Consider the following 22,327-nt stretch of genomic DNA (forward strand, 5'->3'; position numbering starts at 1 on the left):
AATAAAGGATTTTTCACACTCTCAACTTCAAAATTTCCCCCCCGAGGATTCATTTAGTAAGTATGAAAGAGGAGAAAGGCTTTGATGATTTCACAGGAGCACCAGAGCCCTGGTGATCATGTTAATCTCGTCCCCAGAGCCTCTGGAAGTAACAGCACAAGATGCATATTTTGACTGGTAGCAACCAAACCTGCAACACACATTGGCAGAATTGTCCCCTAGCTCCACTTACTGCAAGCTCACTAATCAGGAGAAAGCCGTGCAACTCTTCACTGGACAAAGCTGAAAGGTTTGTCTTGCACTGTCAAGAACTGGAAGAAGGTTGGCATGGTAAGTTGGTAGCTCCCCATTTCTATTCATGAGGCAGCCACTGTTTGGCTTGCTAAAAAGGGACTTACTCTCCCCGGGCTTAGGTAAGATATAGGATCAAGAACTTAGAAGGACTCAACCTTCAAAACAATTCTGGAATGCTATTAACCACCTCACTTTAAAAAAAAAAAAAAAATATATATATATATAGAGAGAGAGATATAAAAAAAATTATATATTTTATGTGTATATATATATATGTATATGTATACACATATTTATATATATATATATATATAAATCAAATGCATTTTTGGCAGTTGCGATTCTGCCTTAAAAAACTTCCGATCTCTATTGCTAGAGTTCAGTCATGTAAATTCTTTTATCTTGCAGAAGAGCATCCTATATCAGCTGTACTGCATCCCAGGAGCACACAGTGAAGTCCTCTGCCGCAACTCGCCTGTAGTTGTAAGAAGCATTTCCATAAATCAAGCAGCTGGAATTTGAGGCCAAATATACATAAGAGAAAAGAGCACGGATCTTCTTTTCCCAGCTTTCTCCTGCCTTCATACAGAGTATTTACTGCATTTACAGAATTAAAGCAGAGAGCAAGCATGTACACGGCGTGGCTAGTAAACAGCAACAGAGCTTTGAATGAACTGCACACTGCATCAGCACGGTGGGAGGCAGCCAGGGCACTGTGGCTGTGCCACCAGCAGTCTGCAAGCCTGACACAACACTCAGCTGGACGTATCACGCCAGTGAGATGTCAAGCGAGTTCAGCTACAAACAAATAACAAAAATAAGAGTGGGTTTACAGCCCCCGTGCTGCTGGCGGTCTTTGCTATTAAGACCACACACATATACAGCACTGGGCACAAGCTAGGTGACTGGAAGAACGGAGAAGTATGTACATCTCCAGTGCTAGTAATTACTTTGTGGTGGGACCCAACCTCCACCGCTTGGCAAGGAAGGAGGTAATTTGAGAAAAGACACACTAAGGACTTAAAACTGAAAAATACGTATCCTGTAATCAGAAGCTTAAGAACAGCGAGACCAGCTCTGCACAGAGAATTAACTGTACAGCGAGAGCTAAACACTGTATTTAAGTTTCTGGAGAGCTCACTTGCAAAGCTTTATGGGAAAGGCAGAAATATAAAAATAGAATTATTTATGAAAAAAGAGGTAGCATTGTCTAAATATTAACTCAGGAGGGAGGACACTGCTCTCTTTCAACCCTCCCTGCACCTCTCTCCTCACAAACACGAGTGTGCAGCTCCCTGCCAGCTGACTGCAATTAAGTATTCAGTGGATCTGTGGACTCCCTCTAGCTCGCTGTGTGTGGATCATTCCGATAAGAGCTTTAAAGTACTGTCTTTGCCTGGAAATCCGGAATGCCTTGTCAAATGCAACTTTTAAATGCCTCTTTGGATAACTTCTGCCAAAACCTCCCCCACGTCGTGTTGTGCAGAGCTTCTACTTGCTGCCTCTCGCACCTCTGGGTCAGGCTACACGGTGGCAGTGCTATCATCTGTCATCTCCTTTAGACTCCCTTTGGGAGGGAAGGCTATATATAAATGAGAGCTACCAGTGAAGCAAGCAATTAGCCCTGAACTTTCTGAGATTTGTATCATCATGCAAGGAGAAATCTAGCCGTGGGTGCCCAGTGAAACAGGGTATGTCCTCTAAGGTTGCACTTTGTGATGTTTATCACCTCTAATCCCCAGACTCATCATGAGGATGCAGCTGCTGTAAGGCAGCAAGATACTCTGGCCTTCAGTCAGTCATTTTACTCCCCTGGAAGCTGACTTTGCTGATTAACCTGACATCCCTGCCATCACCACTTAGATCTGCACAAATTGCTCGGAGTTATTCTAGGCTTTAAAGTCAGTCTAACCAGTTTGCAGGGTTACAGATGGTTTTCACCGACAGCAACACGCTGCATTTAGCACGGAGATAACTTTGAAGAACTGCATCTAACACCTTTTTGATGCTGCCTCTTATGATGCACAGTGACAGCTGTCATTCCAGATGAACGACCCCGTGAAAGTGACAGATGGAGCAACACACTGGTCAAATCCCACCTTGATACTCCCCTCTGCCCAGTTTTTGCAAACCCCTGTTATGCGTTCATTATCGTGGTCAGTGTTGTGCAATAAGCTACCTTCTGTTGACACATTCCAGCTTCTGAAGTCACCAACCATCTCTCCTCTGCTTCAAGAAAGTTGTAAGGACATTTCCCACTCTCCCTTCTCCTCTTCCTGAGCACAGCAGGTTGACATTATCTGAAAATTACTCTTAGTTTATTCTTATAATAGCCCCTTAGCATCCTAGTCTACTCTGCCAAGGACTGTACTAACGGAAAAGGGGCAGCCGTTCTCTCAAAGCCCTTGAGAATGTTGCACAAAACCATAAAAATTTAGTCAAATGGGAAAAATCAAGCAGGCTACAGAATACTGATTGTACTGAGAGGCAGAGCACACCCTCCAAGACAAGGGTATTTCTGACAGAGGAGTATAGAGAACCATGGGAGAGGTGTCATGGAATAGTGAGAACAAGCAAGAAGAGGCACACGAAATACTGAAAAGACAACAGAGAATGGCTCAAGGGACCCACTGGAGGGGAATGGAGGTGTCTTCTCCAAACCCAGCACAACGTACTGTGGAAAGAGTAGATGACTGGTGTCGAGAAACTGAAGGTGAGTGTTTATGTTTATATTTATATTTGACATGACCCAGGAGGTACATGTGAACTACTGAAAAAGAGTACAAAACAAAAGGCTGAGAAAACGATCTTGGTGACAATATTCTAAATAGGTATGAATAGGGCAACACATCATTGCTAAGGTGAGAGTAGAATACACTGCGAACTGTTCAGATATAAAGAGAAATAAGCCTGGACAACAGATTTAGCTATTCAAATGGCTACAAAAATCCATGTCCTAAAGATGGTCATTTTAGCTGTCAGAAATCTCTTCTCAGGCTTCAAAATCCTGACTCCAAAAGTTCACCGCCGAACAAATGACACCAGCTGCTTTACTCTTGCTGGAACTTCTATGAACTTCAGAGCTCTACCATGCAACAACTCTTTAGATGAGAAGCACTCCTCTTCACCTACTCTTTCATAAGTCCACGCATGCCAGGCATTTTGGCACATGAAATACGTCATTTAAGGAGTCTCACACAGTACTTGGCATAATCTCAGCTAACGCTTCCATGTGCGACACACCAGCACTATTAAATTCCACACATGGTCTATGTTAACCGAACATTAATGTTGCAAAGCACGCAGGTATTAAGCAATACCTACAAAGGTTTAATTCAGTGTACTTTTGCACATTATATACACATAAAAATAGTAATGTTTTAATAATGTGACCAATTTCTCTGGAGAACCTGTGCCTTGCCCAGCAAGCAGAATGCATGGTGCTCCCCTGAGAAGCTATACCGTGTTTTGTTATTCTCATTGCCTCATGCACAGCCTCATCTCTCCTTTACCAAATACAATTCAAATTCTGTTCCCACAGAGCTGTTTAATTCCCTCCTAGAGCACAATCAAAATGCTTCACCAACCCCAGTTAATTTCCACAGCAGTCCTGAAAATTCAAGTGAGACATGGAGAGATTAGGACCAAAAAGTGTCTAGTAATTTAAAATGGCCAACTGTAGACAAATGGAATTGGATTTTTCAGATGATTTAGCACTGTTATTACACTTTATCAAAACACAGTGTGCACTGAGTTTTCAGGTGCACCCACTTCGGCAAGTTAAATATCAGAGTTTCAAATCAAGCATTCAAAAAACCCATTCATCACAGCAACCCAGGGTTTGTGACACATACGTCTGGGATTTTATCTTCTGTGTTCAAGACTAAAATTACATTTCTTCAGAAAGCTTTTCTGTGCTGCTTTTATCATCAAGCTTGTCCTACTATTTCTGCAGACTCCTGTTTAGCATGTATCTTCCACCTTATTAAAAAAGGCAAAGCCTTACAAAGCACCAAAGTTAAGTTCAATCAGCGTAGCAAGCAAAGTTCTGTTGCCTCATTGCCATGGAATAAAATTAGTACTGTTAGAGGCATAATTAATTTTATTGTGTTTTTAAATGATGTGTTAATATCAGGAAAAACTCTAAATGTGTCGTCTTCTTTCCCAGCTGTACTCATCACCTGTCCAGTTTGGTCCCAGATACGATGTGCAATCTGTTCCCAGATCCTGTGTATGCAATAATACAGGAGAGGAAGCTCAAAATGGGACAAAATTCCCTCAGAACTGTAAGTGTAAGCACCGCATGTCATGCATAGTTACAGCAAGGTGTCCAAGTAGTAAAGAAACTCTTTCTGTCCTCTGTCATTATTTCCGAGTCTCTAATCCTGCCCCAGGTTCCATCACCTGTAGTTAAGATAGACAAGTAGGATCTACCAAACGTACCACAAGTGGACCTTCCCTTTTCACTTTCCTTTCTTCAGACTGCTACAGCCAAAGGGGAAAAGGCTACACAACTTTCTGCACAATAAAAGCTTAATATTGTTAAAGTCTGTTATGAAGACTGAGTTACGCACAAGTGCTGGGCTTTGGGTGCACAACAAACCCAAGTCAACTTCTGTCTGTGCTGCACACCACGTGCATCATGGTGATAGTTTTCAACAGAAAAGTATTTCAGTGCTCCTCCAAGCATCACAGTTGTAGCAATAATCAGTATGTGTGATTTAGGCATACATTAAAAACACTCAAGAGCTGTGTTTGTACATGGCAGAACTAATATATACTACTTCTGTGTTTGTTGAAAAGCATTTTTTATATATCTGTTCCTGTGTATAGATATATAAAAGCTAAACGTAGTCTGTTACACTGTGTGCAGCTTTCTAGGATACTCATATTTCTCTGAAGAACTGCAAAATTTTGCTTCTTTCCTTGTTCCATATATTATGAGAGGGCAGGGTAGAAAACATGAAAAATAAGGTCAAAAATGCTTCCTTCAACCATGCAAGTTTTTTAATAACAGAATTCTCAGTGAGTTTTGCTTTCCTTTTTTAATTACTTCTATCCAACATTACTCTATACAACTAATTCTTTATCTTGTCCAACATACCACCTACTTTTCTGAGAAAAGGTAAATCTTCTCCAGTGTTGACTAAATTTCACGCTCTGTGATAGACATGCAGAAAAATAGAGCTTATAACTAAAAAAAAATCCCTTGCTCTCCTCATTCATTTCAGCACTATTCATTAAAGAGTTTAACAGAGACACTCTTGCATGGGTAATTAAGTTGCATCAGTTAGTTGCTGTGTATTTTTAAACAAAGGAAATTAGAGATGCACTCTGTATCCTTCCCTTACCCCTCCCAAGTAGAGGGAATGCAAGCATCCAGAGAAACAATGTGATTTTCACCGTTTTTTTCCCCTCCAGTAGAAAGGAAGATAGCATCATTAGGTAAGTAAACCCACATGAGTGATGTACTTCATGTACCTAATCTTGAAGGGAAGAAGAAAAAGAAGAACAAAGAAAAAACACCAAACCACATACACACAGAAACCACACCACAAACACACCACCATTACCATCACAACAGATGCATGCACTGCACGTCATTTGAAACAAGCTTGCAAGTAAGACCTGTAGAATCATCAAGGAATATCCTCATATGTATAACCAGAATGAAGAGGCAGCTCTCGCCTCCTTGAAGTTCACTGTCCAAGCAAAAGATGAAACAGCTAGAGAAAGAAAACATTGGAAACTTAAGGAGACCACAACAGACTACAGGTCAACGTGCTTTGCACGAGTATTGGAAGAGACATCTCTGGACAGGATAATGCAAGAAGATCCCTTATGAGTCAAACCGTTCTCCAGGCAAGCATATTTAAATAATCCTCCTCTTCAGCTGTGTCATGGATTTGAACAAAAGGGCTTCAACTAATTCATTCTGGTCCATGACAGACCTTGTACTGCCATCTCGAACCACAGGGCTTGGATGCACAGCTCACATGGCTTCTGCACAGCCCTGCCATATGTGACAGTATGCAGTTTCAGACTCGGCTCATCACATGTTAACAAGACACTTTGACTCAGATGGTGTTTAAACTTGCACCAAGGGTCCATGTTTGCAAAGCCGCACTTTGGATGAGCACTTGGTCCATGCCTGAATCCTGCCTTGAGGTCGCTGCTCCTGTACAGCTGGCAGCAGGATCCAAGGGTGCTCACTAGCTCTCCACCACAGAAATGCAGCTGCAAAACAGAAGTCAGCTCATTGCAAGAAGAAAACACCTCTGGGAAGAGCCTCACAACTTGTTTGTGGGGGAAATGCCTGTTCACTCTGTGTCTTCAGAAACACACAACTGCAAACCCAAAAGGACCTCTGCTGATGGACGGATTTTGGGTGTGCTGCTGGACATGATGCTCGCAGGGAAGTTCAGCATCCCCAGCTTTGCAGTCTGAGCCCTACACACACTCTCCCAAAGGCAAGCTGGACCCTCCTGGAGAAATAAATGCCTCTTTGTCTTCCGCCTCGGCTCATACCATCCCCGGTGCCCAGCTCTGGGCTCACGTAACACCCCCTGGCAGACACAAGCCCTGTTTATTGTGCCTGAAATGCTGAACTCCAACGCCACCACTGCTACCCCCCTTCTCCTCCGTGAGGTAAGAGCCCACATTCATCGACAAACAGTTTCTCTTACAGATTTTCCAGATGGCATTTCCCCCTCCCAGCATGCACACACACTCCCACCGCAAATAATGAAACCCAAGCCCTCGAAACGGCCTCGACAAAGGGGATACTGTTGGACTTCCAAACATTGGGGTCCTTTTTAAAGTGCCAGGAAGGGAAAATTAAATAAATAGGCAAAGATGAGCATCGGTGATACACAGTCATCAAGACACACAGCAGAAGTAGCTTTCTTTCTAACAAAGGATCACCAGTTGTACCTGTGTCCCCCCTTCGAGCAGCACACAGTCTACCTAAAAACCACAGATTATTTGTATCATTATGAAAGTTATTAAGATAGAAACAAGGACACATTGCTTCTCCAAGACCTAAACGAACCAGGGTCAATACCCTCTTTCCTGCAGATAATTTGACAGTTTTCAATCAGAATAATCTTGTCATGCAAAACGAACCGTGAGGTGTCTGGGGGCTGGTGGTTCTGCTTTAACCTCTCTTTAGTCTAAGACTTTACACCGGCATAGCTGTCAGCTGGGACACAGTCCTTGATGGTTTTAACTATTTTGCTTGGGGGGAGAAATATGTTATTTTTATAGCACCCTTTATGTATATGGGAGCGAGGCACAGGCTGGGGTGGCAGCTTAGATTTACAGCCTTAATGCTTGAAACCATTAAATGTCCTATAAAAGGTTATGATTTTTTTTTTTTAAGGTATGTTAAAATTATCCACAAAAGCACTGTGTTCAAATAAAACAGTTCTCTCTTGCCCTTCTTGTTTTTTCTCCCCACACTCCACACCAGTGTTGTGAAGGCACATCCGTATTATGGCAGGAATCAGGCTTTGGCGCACATTGAAAGGACTTGATGCTCCCGGCACATAACTAAGTGAGCATGAACTCCCAGTGCAACACCGCAGCTAAAAGAGAATGAGATCACTGGCTTAGAAACAGCAGGACTGGAAGTGGGAGGAGTATTCCGCTAATATTCATCATTAGGGAAACTATTCCTGGGAAATGAGCTCCTGTGGTCACTTTACACAATTTTGAAAAGGAACTGCTAATGTCCTTTTGTTTAGAAAGGAATTGCAAGAATAGCTCAGTGCCCAGAAGATATCCCATATAGGGAAACAACAGAGAAGTGCAGTTTCATCTAACCCAGGGGTGTCAAAGTCATTTTCATCAGGAGCCACATCAGCCTCACGGTTGCCTTCAAATGGCCGAATGTAATTTTAGGACTGTATAAATGTAGAAGTAGATCTAAACTGTACCCAAGCAGAAATCAAGAGGGAACTCAATCGCAGCCTACAAGCACCTAGGGAAAGAGGTTTCTGAGAGCAGATGGTTCTTTACTCCAGCAGCTAAAAAGGCCAGAAAGAGATCTCACATGTGGAACTGGAAGCTAAAGGAGGTCTGCCTGCAAATAAAGTTGTCAATTATTAACTGTAAGCATAAGTAATCACCAAAATGCCCACCTCTAAATCAAATCTGGTGTTATTCAGACACACTGCTGCCCAAGTAGAAGTTACAGGCTTGATTCAAAGTGACTTACTGAGATTCTGGACCTTGGGCATATAAAAGTTCAAAAGTCTCCTCATCCTTTAAAATTGCAGATGGTGACAAGGACCGATCGCTACCTAATCACATAAAATCACACAAATACAGGCTGTCGCCACCAAATGTCTTCCTTCCCATTTCTTAAAACACCACACAAAAATAACAAAAACCCACACAGGAAAAAAGTTGCATTGGAATGTACTTGCAAAAATTATCAGCATGGCTTTGACAGCATCTTTTCCAAACACAACTGAACTTCTTTGTCCAGTTCCATTTTCTTTAAAGTCAGGGCAGAGGAGGTTCCATTTTCATTGTTCACATCTCATTGACTCAGTATTTCGAGAAAAATATATAGGAGAAAGACAATGTGTGTGTGTGCATATATATGGCTCATATAAAAATAAAAATAGAAAATATAACCTATTTTATATAATTAATATATTATATATATGGGTTAAAAATACACATATGTATATGTATATGTATATGTATATGTATATGTATATGTATAAAATGCATGGAGAACACCCTTAACCTCAAGCCTATGGGTAACTCTATGCAGAGACAGCACGACGTGACTACTGCTTGTAGACTCCATACATAAATAAGCATTCTTCTGTACAAAGCATTGCTTGAGACGAGGGCTAGATTTATTGTTGAAGGGAATTTGCACTGGAAAAGTGGGAGCCATTTGATTTTGGGGGGTTTGTTTGTTTGTTTTGAGTTTTTTCAGTTTGTTGTCTGGGTGGTTTTTGTGTGTGGTTTTGTTTATTTGTTTGTTTGTTTTTTCTTTTTCAAACCATGTAGTTGAATCTTCAAAGGAAAATTTTAGTTTTTAAAAGCACGTTACAGGAAAACGTGACCTCAGAAGTAAAAAACCCAACAACAATACAGGTTATATTCTGGGACCAGCCTCGGTTTTGGCACAGCTAAGAGTAAAATAGAAACATACCATTTCTGCAATCACTGTCAAACCTCCAGCCAAGGCAAGCTGTTTCAAATCCAAGAGAAACTTCAAAGCATTCCTGAACAGGAAACCAAGAACAGGAGAGGCAGGTGGGGACTAAGACTAGTCTCAACAGAATAGCCCTTGGGAGATGAGGAAAGGAATGCACCCAGACACCTGGCCACCATTTGAGGAGAAAAACCATACAAATGACTAGTCAGCTGTCCACTGTCTGTGTCCTGCTGGGCTCACAAAATAGAAAACACATACAAAGCCCAAATACACACCCATCACAAACCACCCCCATCACTTGAGCTGATCCCAGAGGGTGAAGAGCCCCACACGGATGCTGCAGACTCTGCCTCTGCATTCCTGCTGCAAACCAGCCCCTCCATATTACTCGCACTCAGTTTTTGCCTATGTATCTCACACGTCCAAAACAAGGGGCAGCCAGTGTCCTAAAGTTTATGACTATATCTGACAAGACGAAGCATCGGAGGGCAGGAGAGGACCCTTCACTCACATCTCTTCCCACTTAAATATGAGAAGAAACTTCTTCTCAGTGAGGGTGCCAGAGCACTGGAACAGGCTGCCCAGGGAGGTTGTGGAGTCTCCTTCTCTGGAGACATTCAAAACCCGCCTGGACACCTTCCTGTGTAACCTCATCTAGGTGTTCTTGCTCCGGCAGGGGGATTGGACTAGATGATCTTTCGAGGTCCCTTCCAATCCCCAACATTCTGTGATCCTGTGATCTCAGGTCACACAAGAGGCTAAGCATAGTCCCTGTTGAAACTTGGGTTTGGCCTTCCTTCTGGATGTCTGACCCACAACAGGGACTGGAAAACTGAAAACAGACATGCACCAATCACAACAGAAAACAAAGCTTTTTTCCCCGAAATGTTTACAACTGTTAGAAGTGAACCTGTGCCCCAAAAATCCCTGATGCACAGCAAGAGGTCTCCCTTATTCATCAGCCCCATTCTCAACCTCTTCTTCCAGCTTCTTCATTTCCTTCTGAGAAGCATTTTCCACTTCACAACTACCAACTGTGTTTCTCCACAACTACTCTGCAGTTGTCTAAAAAATAAACCAAACCTCAAGGATCACAACTAGAAAGCAGAAACCTGCTGTGAGAGAGGCGGCAGCGCAACCAACGCAGCTCATCGGTACCTGGGACGCAACCTCCTTTTCTGTGTTACAGCCTGGAGCCCTCCCCAGGCCTGATGCCTTATTCACCAGTTCAGGCAAAAAAAGCTCACGGTCAGACAGCTGCAAGCAAGCAAGCCAGGCCTATAAATCTCTCTCTTTAGTCTTAAAAGCTTATGTAAAATTGAATATAAGAATAGATTCTCTGGGGAGGAGGAGGAAACTCAAATTGCTAAACACCACATATCTTGCATACATCTGCGTTAAAATAGTTACTTTTGCCAATGCTTTCATAAACTACAGATTTAGGGACTGACACCTTCAGAGACCACACACTAGCAACAGTTTGTGAGTATTCAGAAGTTTTTCTGCACAAAGCTGGGGAAATACCCTCAATACAGGGAAAACAAAAGAACTAATAAGTGGGGAAAACCAGTGTTGGGACCCTGATCTTATGGAAACTTAAACATGTTCTCACCTTGAGGTCAACAAGACCCAGGCTTACAAGTTTGCTAGGTGTTACACTTCTAGCACAAAACACAAACCAAAACCAAACCAAACCCAAAACAAAACAAAACCAAAACCAAAACAAACCACAAAAAACAAACAAACAAACAAAACCCCCAGACTTTACGTAAGATTTAAGATTATTAGAATAAGTCAATTTAGCGATCATAGATACCACAGGAACGGATAGGTAGTGTTTAATGAGAATGGTTCACAGCAGAAGCGATCTGTTCCTGCAATGGTTGGTAAGAAGGCACTTATGGAGTCAGAGCAATCATTCACTCCATCCTAATGGCTGAAAGGAAATGTTAAATAACATTTTTGGTACAGTTGTCAGAGACTTAGCTGGGAAAATAAAAGATGGAAATACACACTGAGTGTCTTAACACTGATTTGAAGATCATTTCCCAAACAAAACAGGCCTTTTTCTCAGTCTCCCAGTAACTTGGGGCTCTGGGACCCCACACTTACGAACATGTAGATGAAAACTGCTGCAGGTGCTGAGTGGCACTGAACCATAGTGAGGCACTCCCGAAATCCAATTCCTTCCTCCAACAGCAGGCACGGACTGAAGGAGGGGAGCAGAGAGGCAGGTAGTGGTGCAACACAAAGTGGGACCTGCCTGATGGCAGCACACCAGCCCCAGCACCTTGGGGCTGGGACTGAAGGCTGGGGCCACCCAGGTCCCACACGGCCAGCAGGAACCTGCCCCAAGATGGGCCACACACCCCCAGCTGTCATTCCTGCCTCCCCACTGTCTCCAAGGGCCTGTCACCATGGAAACAAACTTCAATTTTTAAGGCTATTTTTAAAGGCAGGCAGGCAATGCTAGCCTTCAGGACACCAGACCTGCGTGGTACAAGCTGCCCCTAGTCCCTTGGTGCAGGCAGCCTCCCTCCAACTGTGGACAATAGGCTGGCATGTCTGGCTGGCACAGAAAGGGCCTGCTGCTGGCCACAGGCACGCATGTGTCCATGTCACATGTGTCCATGCCACGTGTGCATACATACATGCACACATGTCTTACATGAGCCTCCTCACTGGCCTGTTTCTACTTCCAGTCCTGCAGAGCTGGCTCCTGCATCAGCAGGATCATGAAGCCTCACATGGAGATATCACGAAAACACAACAGCTGAAGGAGCTCGGCAATTCGCCCAGTGGGGTGGTTATTTGGAGAATGTAAATTTTTTGCATGTTCTTTATGTAATCCCCTCAGGCCTCCTCATTTCTCAGCCCCTGCCACTGCACAGATTTGCTCCCCTTCCTGCAGCAGCAGGAGATCATGTTGGAGTACAGGGACCTCCCCTTCCACACCATGTGCCTCCCGCTCCTCAAAAGGATCCTGGTGCTCCCAATAGCTGTCCCCTTACTCCACCAAAGGGACTGCCATTCACCAGAGTCGACAGGAGTGCTGCATTCCTCCACCGCCTAACAAGACAGATGCTTTCAACCTTCAGTGCCAAGCCCTGCTGCAATGCCACCCACAAAATCTCCCTCTCTGCTCTCACGGACTTAAGGACCAAAACATCATGAGGGTGATGCCTTTGGCTATCTATCAGACAGTCATGTTAACTGTAATTCTGCAGTTCCCTCAAGTATTTCTCTGAGCTTCACTGTTATGAAGTCAATAGGTTTTGAAAGTTTGTGAGCGTGATTCCAGGGTTAAGATTAAATAAAATCCTCAGCACCAAGAACAACTCCTCCTCCTCCTCCTCCTATCTTATGAAACACTCTGCAGAGTGAAGAGAAGATGAAATGCTTTCCATTAATTTTCTATTTTTAAACCCACTTGTTAATGTTTCTTGGCTTTTTAAAGCATCCTTTGACTAGAGCTCTATTAATTACCCAGTGGTCTCAGCAGTATGGATTTCTTCAGGATTTTTCCCCACAGGAAACTCTCCTCACTTTTAGCCTAGTTTGAAGTTTCTCCCTATTAACTTCCAGAGAAGCTTGCCTTCTGAGGTGTCTTGTGCTTGTTTCTCCTGCCACAATTAAAGTTTCTATCTCCTATATGTAGTCACTTAAAGATAATCAAATAAAACAGTTAGGAAATCTAAAATCGGACAGCTTTACATAGATGATATTTCCAGATCATCTCCAAAACCCTGTCTCACCTCTAAAGCCTTATCACAGGTTGTATTAGCTGCCCTCTTGTGAAATCTCTAACAGACCACATCTTGTTTTAAGAGAGCACTTTGGACTATAAAACTGCCAGCTTTTGAAAACTCATGTCCTGGTGGAACTTTATATACAGTTTAGCTTGTTAATGCTTATGCCTAAGCACTGATTTCTCTTCCTCTTATTGCAACCCAGCTTAGTACTCTACTGCTTTTCACTGTAAAGCTAATGTTGAAGACATAAACCAATTATTAGGAATGAAAGTGTGCCATGGTGATTATTCCTACCAGTTACCAGATATTCACAGCCTTGCTCCTCTGTCAAGCACTAGGTTTTTACCTTGAACTCCCCAGCCGGCCAGCAGGCATCCTCACACCAGAACAAACAGGTTGGATCCTTCCTCCCACCCATTCTGCATTCTCCTTTGTTCCCCCTCCAGGTGTTTGTAACTGCTGAATTAAGGTAACTGCTAAAAAATGCTGTTGATTTTCATCATTTTCTATGCACTGCCATTTCCCACAACCACAAAAATCTATAAAACTGCAGTTATTATGTCTTTACAAGATTATCGATAGCTTCCTGATGGGCATTATTTTTTAGTTTGCATGTCTTTATTTTCTTAAAAGAAAAAAAAAAAAAAACAACAAGGATTTCAGCAAGACAGGTTTTAACACCGGGGCAGCACCTCCTACACTCCTACACTTATATTTAGAAACAAAAATAAAACGATCTGATTTTCATTTTGGGATAAGAGAAAGCTCCAGATACTCACTACTGAAAAATAAGAGTAGTCTAAAATGTTTGTTTGTTTTCAGTAAATTTGAAATTATGTAACTTTGAAGGGACCTCCAGAGACCATGTTGCCCAAACTCTTCATTCAGAGTATGGCTAACTTGGATCATGTTGCTCAGGTCCTTTCCAAACGCAGCTTTGAATATCCCCATGGATGAAGACTTCACAGCCTCTCTGGACTCCTGTTCAAATGTCTGACCCACTTTCATGGTGAAAAAGATTTTTCTAATACCCAACTGGAATCTCCCATATTGCAACCTGCAACCACTAGCTCCTGTGCCCATGCTGTGCCTTTCAAAAGAGTTTAGCTTTGTCTTCTCTGTGCTCTTTCATCAGATAGCCACAGACAGCAATAAGATTCCCTTTTGCCTTTTTTCCTGAAGATGAGAAAAAAAAATCTCACTCTTTCCTTCCATGTCAAGTTCAACAGCACCCAAACTTCATGGTGGTTCTCATCTGACTCATGTAGTTTATCATTCACCACTTACCTCCACCAATCACACGTTCAGATACATGGAAACAAGTGAATTTCTGGTACTTCTCCCATTTCTTTTTGATGATCACCTTACTTCTAACTCAAAATGTTAATGGTGCAAATTAGTAACTTCTGCTGAGCACAATTTCCCTGTCTACAGACAAGTTTCTTTATTCACAACGCCTGCAGACTTAAAAAAAATCCCTTCAGCAATTTCATTGTAGGTATTTCAATTATCACAGAGCATTCACACGCAACCTTAGTGCATCATCACCCCACCAGGAATATCTCATTACTTCATCATCATGACAAACAAGTAAGAGCTCAGGGCACCACTATCAGTGGATTTTGCACACATCAGTTCTACCTTCATTGAAGTTGTCATCGGTCGAGATGTGGGTCAAAGGAGACTGGGGCCGAGAGTCCCCGCAGAGGGAGTAGCTGTGTTCTGCCTGGATGAGGGGTGCTGGGGACGCCAGAGACAGTTCCACCTCCATTATTTCATTCTTCTCAGACAAGAAGGGATCATTCAAGAGCTGGCCGAGGACATCTGGTGAAAACTCATCCAGGAACTCTGTGAAGTGCTGTGGGGATAAAAAGGGGCGAAAAAAAGTTTATCTTCTTGCCTGTCTGTCATCCCAACAACAGGAGAGCATTGATCAGAACAATTCCAGTATCTGCACCGGGCACCCGTGCCAGTCAGCAGCAGGATCTACCAGCCCTGCCTGACGACCTCCTCCACCAATCACTACTTCAAGCTGAAGAGCTACAGCTAGAACAAAAGTCTTCTCAGAGGCATACATTGCAACAGAAGAGCCTGTGATCAACTTGCAATGAAAACAGAAAATAGAAGCATGGCTGACACGTTCTGAAGCAGACTCCTTCCCCTCTCGTGCCCCCACAAAGTACTAACTAAAGCACAGCAGCAAAAATGGGAATGCATGTTTCACCCAGACAGTGTGAAAGATCCTGCAGGATTTTTCAACAGAACATGTTGTGTGTGGAACAGAATATATCGGGTTAATGTTCACTGAGGCAGAGAAGAATAAGGGAACACAGACACAGACTCTGACAGCACGTATGACTATTTTAACTGCGCAGAACATACAGCACACTCTAAGAAAACAGGCCCATGCACATCCCCAGCCAAGCAATTACACATTTGCTATAAAACGGTTTTCCTGGCTGATTTATGTATCTGTTTTAGAAGTCACATTCCACATAGGACTAGAGTCTATATCCAGCTTCTAGGCCCCACAGCTAAAGCTCCTAACAGCCAGTACTAATTACCGCTTTATCTATTACACTGAATTCATTAAACTGACAGCACATATTATGGCTGTAAGCAGTAGGATAACTTTGTGTTTGTTTCTTATTAAAAATGAGCGCAAACCAAATCTTCCTATTTACTTCTTGAGACTCTAAACCAGTTTCAATCAATAGCCAAAAACTCTGCAGCAATTCCTGGTTTTGTTTCCAATGTCAGAAGACTGTATCTTTAACAGACCAAGAAACTATATTGCAAGAAACCGTTCCTGTTCATGTCATTCAAAGAATTCCATATTTGTACAAAAATACTTGTACAATGAATTGTAACGAGCCTTTCTAAACAATCAGGCATTATCTACTGTCTTATATAGGAGTCTCTGCTGATTGGGGCATGATCCTCCTACAAAAGTCCAAGTCTGTTTGATTTGCTGGTTTTACAACCAGTATTGATCTTGGCTCTTCGTGTTGCTCTCTCCTGCAGAAACAAACACTGAAATTCAAGATTCAGCTTCCTGTAGGCTAAATTAAGGACTAAACAAGTCAATATTGTCTAAATTCGTGAGGGAAGTGGTGTGCTCACACCCCCATGCACACACATTTCACAGCTCCAGTAGCATCTGTGGCTTTGAAGCCCGATGCTGAGAAACAGTGAGCACAGCCGGCTCTCGCAGAGTCCCCTGGAAGTTTGAGTGGATCTTCCAAGAGTGCTAACTGTGCCTTCTTTCAAAATTAATAAGGCTTCAGTCAATTCTGACTGACACAGAGTAAAAGAAAATATTTACTAAACACAAGGCAATAAACAGAGGACCACAGTTGCTATGCTGGGATGGCAAGCTAGCTAAAGCAAAGCCTTTACAAATGGCAAAACAGATTTGTAGCCTCATATTTACTTGTTGTAAATGATAACGCTACAAAACAAACTCTCAGATGACTCAGCAAGAGGGTCATGACCACCCTAGAAATACTTGTTAAATTTTTATACCCAAGGGCTCACTAGCACTTCACATCCATGGCTGCCTCCCAACATCTGGAAGGACAAAAAAATAAACTACAATTCTCCACTGCGCAAAGAAGAAAAAGGATGCTCAAGATCAGCTGAACACCCTGGTGCACCAATAAAGTCACTGAGCAAAATAGGGTAGGCAGACCTGAAAGAGTAAACAAGGGACAAAAATGCCTCGCAACCACAACAGAAGTCAAGGATGAACCTGTAAAAAACAGTGCCTTTCTTAGGTAGAATATTTTTCCCACAGTCTAAACACTTCTTTCGATTTGGGCTAATGGTGAGAGTCAATTGTATTGTTTACATATTTTCCTAAAGCTGGCTAGAACATTTCCATCTTTCTAATTCTTGCATGTATTATTCTGACTGATGACTAGCAGATGCTGAAATACGGATGCCACAATGTTAATACCCTGGTTTCATCATACAGCTACTTTATCACCAGCGTCATCCAATCTGAGGATGTCATCCTTCAAAATATCATAACTAAGTGTTGACTTAGCCTGACACTATTTAGATGTTCTACTTTAACAGACTCAACTGAAAAACAAAACGACCACAGGCTACTCAGCTATTTTTGTCAAATTCACAAATGAAGATTTCTGTTAGCCTTCTGCATACAACTGCTTTGACATGGAAGAAATTAATATCAAATACTATTTTACTTGTTCTATTTGATTAAAGTTATTTAAATCAGATATACTTCTTTTTTCCCTTTCTGAATGGGGAATTTTCCTAAAATCGTTTCAAGAAAAGCAAAGAAGGAAACCCAACATTCAGCTTCCCAAAACCAGAGAGAAAGAGGACCTTGGGGTGGGGAAGGGTGTTCAGCATGTTCATCAATAGTTGTGCTTTCTCCTTTTCATGTGCAGCTGCAAAGCAGCAAGAAGTAAGGAAGAAAGATTTTGCATTTACAACAGAAGTGTTTGACAGCAAATAAATGGTCAACCGGGTTTTTAAATTATTCTCCAGTTTCATCATCATTTTCAATCTTATCGTTAATAGTCTGATATAACTTTGCAGACTGGTCAATAGAGAAGCCTCAAACAGACATAGGTCGGGCTGCCCAGCTACTGAACAAGGGGAAGAGACAATTTTAAGGATCTGGACTTCACTCAGTGATTATAAAAAACATCACCACCTGAGCTATAGGAATCTTTCATATGTTATGCACGTCTCTACTATAGTGAATGCTTAAAGCTTTTTCCTTAAGCTAACAATTGTCTACTTGAAAGCGGCTCCATTTGTCTAGAGAACTTAAAAAGTGCATTGAGCAGCAGCTAGAGCAGAAACCATCCGGGAGCATTTAGGCCTCCAGCTCCTTGAAACTTTCACCTACACCTAGGCTGCTCCCTGTGTCTTTCCAAAAGCACGTCCTCCCGCTGCCAACCCTCCTCTTCCTCCTCTCTGCGCTCCCCTCTCCGCTTCTGCACTTATCAGCCCTTTCCAGAGCTGCAAAGCCACAGAATAACCCTCAATTCTGATACGGCACCAACCACCCCTGTACTCCGGAACAGGAAAAGGCAATTTAGGGAAGAAACGGAGAATTTTATGCCTACAACCTGAATATATGTTTGCTTGGAAAAGATGTGGCTTTCAGCTTGGCATCTTTCACCTAGAGTGGTTACTTTTGAAAAGAAAAAAACAAAAAAGGAGGGGGAGAAAGGAGCATTGGCATTGAAAATGTGCCTTTTTCTTTTATTTTAATACCTCTGTAGACCGCTCCGTTGCCAGCTTCCTGCTGTCCTCACACCCCACAGCACTAATTGCAGACATGTGTTGGTACAAGGAGCCTGCTTGAATTCCTAAAACTATTCTCTCTACATAGCAAAAAAGCTGTGTTCAGCTGGGATTTTAACCTCTGTAAAAGTCACGGATTTAGGACAGGCGTAACCTTATCTTCTGCTTCCCCTTCCCCCAGAACACTGAAAAGACAAACAAAACAGCAGCGCTCCTGTTTACAAAGAGAAAGTAACTTGCAGACCCACAGAGTTTCACCGCCAATCTGGTTGGACATTTGCTCCCGCCTATAACCCAGGTGCTTTTGGGGAATACAAAACACCTACAAACATCACCCCATGGTAAGCAAACAGAGGAGAGCTCTCATATCTGGGTGCAGGGCGGATTTTGGATGGCTCTTCGAAAGTAGTATTTGGCTGCAGACCAGCTGGGCCGTGGGTTGCAGCTTTCCACAGCATCTGCCTGTTCCTGCCAGACAAAGGCCCTTTTTTCCAGCTCTGCCTAAGGGACAAGGTTTGTTTGGTTTGGGTTTTTTTTCTTCTTTCTTGTCTGATCAAATAAATATCTCTGAAGTAAAACTGACACTCAGGTTTTGCTAGGTGCCTGGCACTGCTGCCTTCTCCGCGAGATTACCTGAAGCCAGACAAGAGCAGCACTAGCTCCAGTTCTCCAAAGGTGTGACATTATCACGACTAAAAAATGAAACAGTCGTGTTCAGAAAACTGACTTTATAAGAATCGCTAAAAAAGGAATTAAGTCAAGAGCTCCAAATTGACACTTTATAACTATATTTAAATTATTAAACAAGTGAGAGGGCTTGCTGAGCCTGGAAAACGCCTTGCGTCAGCTGCAAGATCCACACACCAGCTGCCGCAGCACCATCCATCCACCCTTCCCAGCAGAGCCACCCCAGAGAGGAGCTGCAGCAGCAGCACCCTGGCACATCTCAGAGCAAGCCCTGCTCTCCAAGCAGCCCAGGGCAACGTGCTGGGGGTGAGAATCACCCACAAATTCCAGGTATTCCCATCCTGGGAGCTAATGGTTCCCTCCTGGCTCCCCCTGAGGTCTTGAGGTCTCCCCATCCTGACAGGATCAATCCCCACCCCACTAAAGAACTACCCAGGTGGGAGCATCCCATCTATCCAGCAGGCACTCATGGGATAAAAATGAAGCCCACTATCTGTAGGTACAAAACTGATGGATATTTACCTCTTGTAAGGCTTGAGCAGCAATAATGGGGGGTGGAGGGCAAGTAATGCACGCTTGCTTCTGTATCAAAGGGATCAGAGTGCATGTAATCTACAAGGCAGTGCTCCTGGAGGAGACGAGTGAAAAGGGGAGAGCAGAAACCAGCCCCCAATTTGTGGGCCTGTAAACGTGCACCACAGGCATGAACTTGCCCCCTTCCTCCCCCCTCTAGTTTCCTCTTACAATAAGATAATAGGAAGAAAAGGGAATAACTTCTTCAGCAGCTCTTTTGTGGCTTGCATAAACAAAGGTTCATAGGAGATAAACCACAAAATATCAGAAAAGCTAGAAGCATTTCTAGCAAATAGCATCAAAGAGATAAAGAAGTGTGGCTACATGGAGAGAACATCTCCTCTTCAAGGAAATAAGCACACATTTCACAGACATCTGGCAGCTGCTTATATGGTAGCTGAGGAGGTCCAAGTAGGAGCCACAGCTTCTAACAAAAGGCTTCAAGCTCTGGGGCATCCAGGTGAGGCACCAGTTGTTAAAAAAGGCACATATAGGCTGGTCAGCCTTCATGGGCTCAGCTCTAGACTGGACTGCATGGCGAGGACTGCAAAAGGCATCACACACCTCACTATCACTCTCTGCCTGGGTTTGCAAGCGCAGCACTTACCTGTGAGGGCTTGGAGGAGAGATCTGCCCTTTTTAGCTAATGAAGAATCGTGACTAGAGATGCTGCTCGTGGAAGACTGCAAGCAGAAGCCTACCAGTGATGACAATGCCACAGAGAAGTCCGTGACTTTCTGCATGCTCAACCCCAGGTTAAACCCCAAGGCACAGATTAAAAAGCTTCCTCGACACAGATGTTTTCTTCCCAGACATGTAGCTGGTGGTGTGTTTGACTTTCTTGCAAGTTCATTGGCAATGGACTGGAGGTGTCAGCGTGCACCAGCTTCCAACAGCTAAGACAACTATTTTTAGTACTCACTGGCACTTGGGCATCAGTTAATTTTCACAGAGATCCAAACACAAATTCTGTACATTGTCAGGTCCATCTCTTTTCTCAACTTCTTCCCTTTCTAGGAATCCTTTATGTTTGCAGCAGGGAAGCTGGCCACCACTTACTCTTCTCCAAACTCAGCCACAGCTTGTATCACACAGTACTAATCCTTGTCAGCTTTGAGAAGAGCTACTGATGGAGCTCCTGTAGCCTAACCTCCATGATTCATTTACATAGGCCCTGCGGGGAATAAAAGAGCTCATCTGCTGTCACGGGGTGAGTTGATACATCGCTGTTATGAGGCAAAGATCCAAGCTTTTGCTGCATTGCTCTTACAAGGATGAGAAATGAAGGACAGCCTGGCAGCAGTAGAGCATTTTTCCATAAGATTGATTCCAAAGATGGAGGTTGAAAGAGAGACAACACCAACCCCGCAGAGTCATTCACCATCATCCTTCACAGGGAGAAAGAGTGGAGGAGCAGAAGGCTGCACCCCACATTGTTTGATATACCAGAGTGTGTACCTTTGGTGTGCATTAATCTGAGTGAGGGGGAAGAAACTATATTTGGCAGCGAATATATGGAAAATTACTACAACCACACCTGAAATGGCTGAAACCTGATTTGACAAGAGACCCCTTGGACAGACCACGGTATTAAGTGTGTGAGTGCAGCCACATCCACTTACTATTAAATAGGACACAGAGAACATCCCTCTCCGTCCGATGAAGGACTGAAAAAGCTGGAAGAGCTTTCTGATGGCAGGAAAAAAGGCTTAGATGCAGCCACAGCAGACAACAGAGAGACTGAGGACCGTAAACAGTCCCTCAATTCATGACTAAAACATGCTGATAACACAGAAGAGAGATCTATACTACCCTGGCTTATGTACCTGCCAAGGGCAAACAGAGGGAACCTCAGATTTCTAGTTGTTTATCTTCTACAGTGTAAAAATCAAAACCAAGAGGCAGAGAAATAGTTGCTCAATTATTTTACTCTGCTATAAAATTATTTACTGTATAGTCATTAACTATACTGAAGTTACCTCATTTGCAGGAGGATATGAAGAGTAACATGAAAATGATATTTGAAAACAGCAAAGAGATCTACCATAACAACAGATATGATCATCTGGAGTCTCGCACCAGCAATTGCTCATTTTAAGCATTAAAAAAAAAAAAATTTAAAAAGGAATGTTTAAAAAAAAAAAAAACTAAGAAAATACCATTCAGGTTGTGTCATCAGTGAAACAAATGCCAGGAAATTCAGAGCTAATAGATTTACACGGTAATGAAATGTGGACATCTTCCCAACTTGCTCAGGTTACACAGTTGGAAATGCTGAAGTTCATGCTGAGCAAATCTTATAATCCACCGCATTATGCACACATGCATGCACACACATCCACTGCAAACACTCAAGTATTTCTAACTCACAACCACCAAAGAGAGAGATGTATTCATTTTTAGCTAATGAGGGGGATTTTTCAAGAATCATGTCTACTCCTTTGCCTTTCCTCATTCCAAACTATTATTTCCCTTTCCTTAACATTTCCCCAACCTTCTCCAAAAGGAAAAAAAAAAAAAAAAAGTTGGATTTAAATCGAGACCTAAAACCAAA

At 42.8% G+C, this 22,327-nt stretch overlaps 2 protein-coding genes across 2 annotated transcripts in view; both read right to left on the reverse strand.

The window, feature by feature from the left end:
* CREB3L2 (cAMP responsive element binding protein 3 like 2) overlaps positions 1-15,013 on the reverse strand; it is a gene marked incomplete at its 3' end in the record, with an annotated part of 34,013 nt that extends 19,000 nt beyond the window's left edge. Inside the window, exon 1 of the mRNA XM_080363567.1 lies at positions 14,869-15,013. Within this exon, the coding sequence (XP_080219693.1) occupies positions 14,869-14,998 (130 nt within the window). The 5' untranslated portion in view covers positions 14,999-15,013. The remainder of the gene's footprint in view (positions 1-14,868) is intronic.
* Positions 15,013-22,327, reverse strand: part of SSBP1 (single stranded DNA binding protein 1) — a 55,005-nt gene continuing 47,690 nt past the window's right edge. The window contains exon 6 of the mRNA XM_080363570.1: positions 15,013-15,085. Within this exon, the coding sequence (XP_080219696.1) occupies positions 15,063-15,085 (23 nt within the window). The 3' untranslated portion in view covers positions 15,013-15,062. The remainder of the gene's footprint in view (positions 15,086-22,327) is intronic.

Source organism: Nesoenas mayeri, assembly GCF_963082525.1.
Source record: "Nesoenas mayeri genome assembly, chromosome: 1".
Lineage (NCBI taxonomy): Eukaryota > Metazoa > Chordata > Aves > Columbiformes > Columbidae > Nesoenas > Nesoenas mayeri.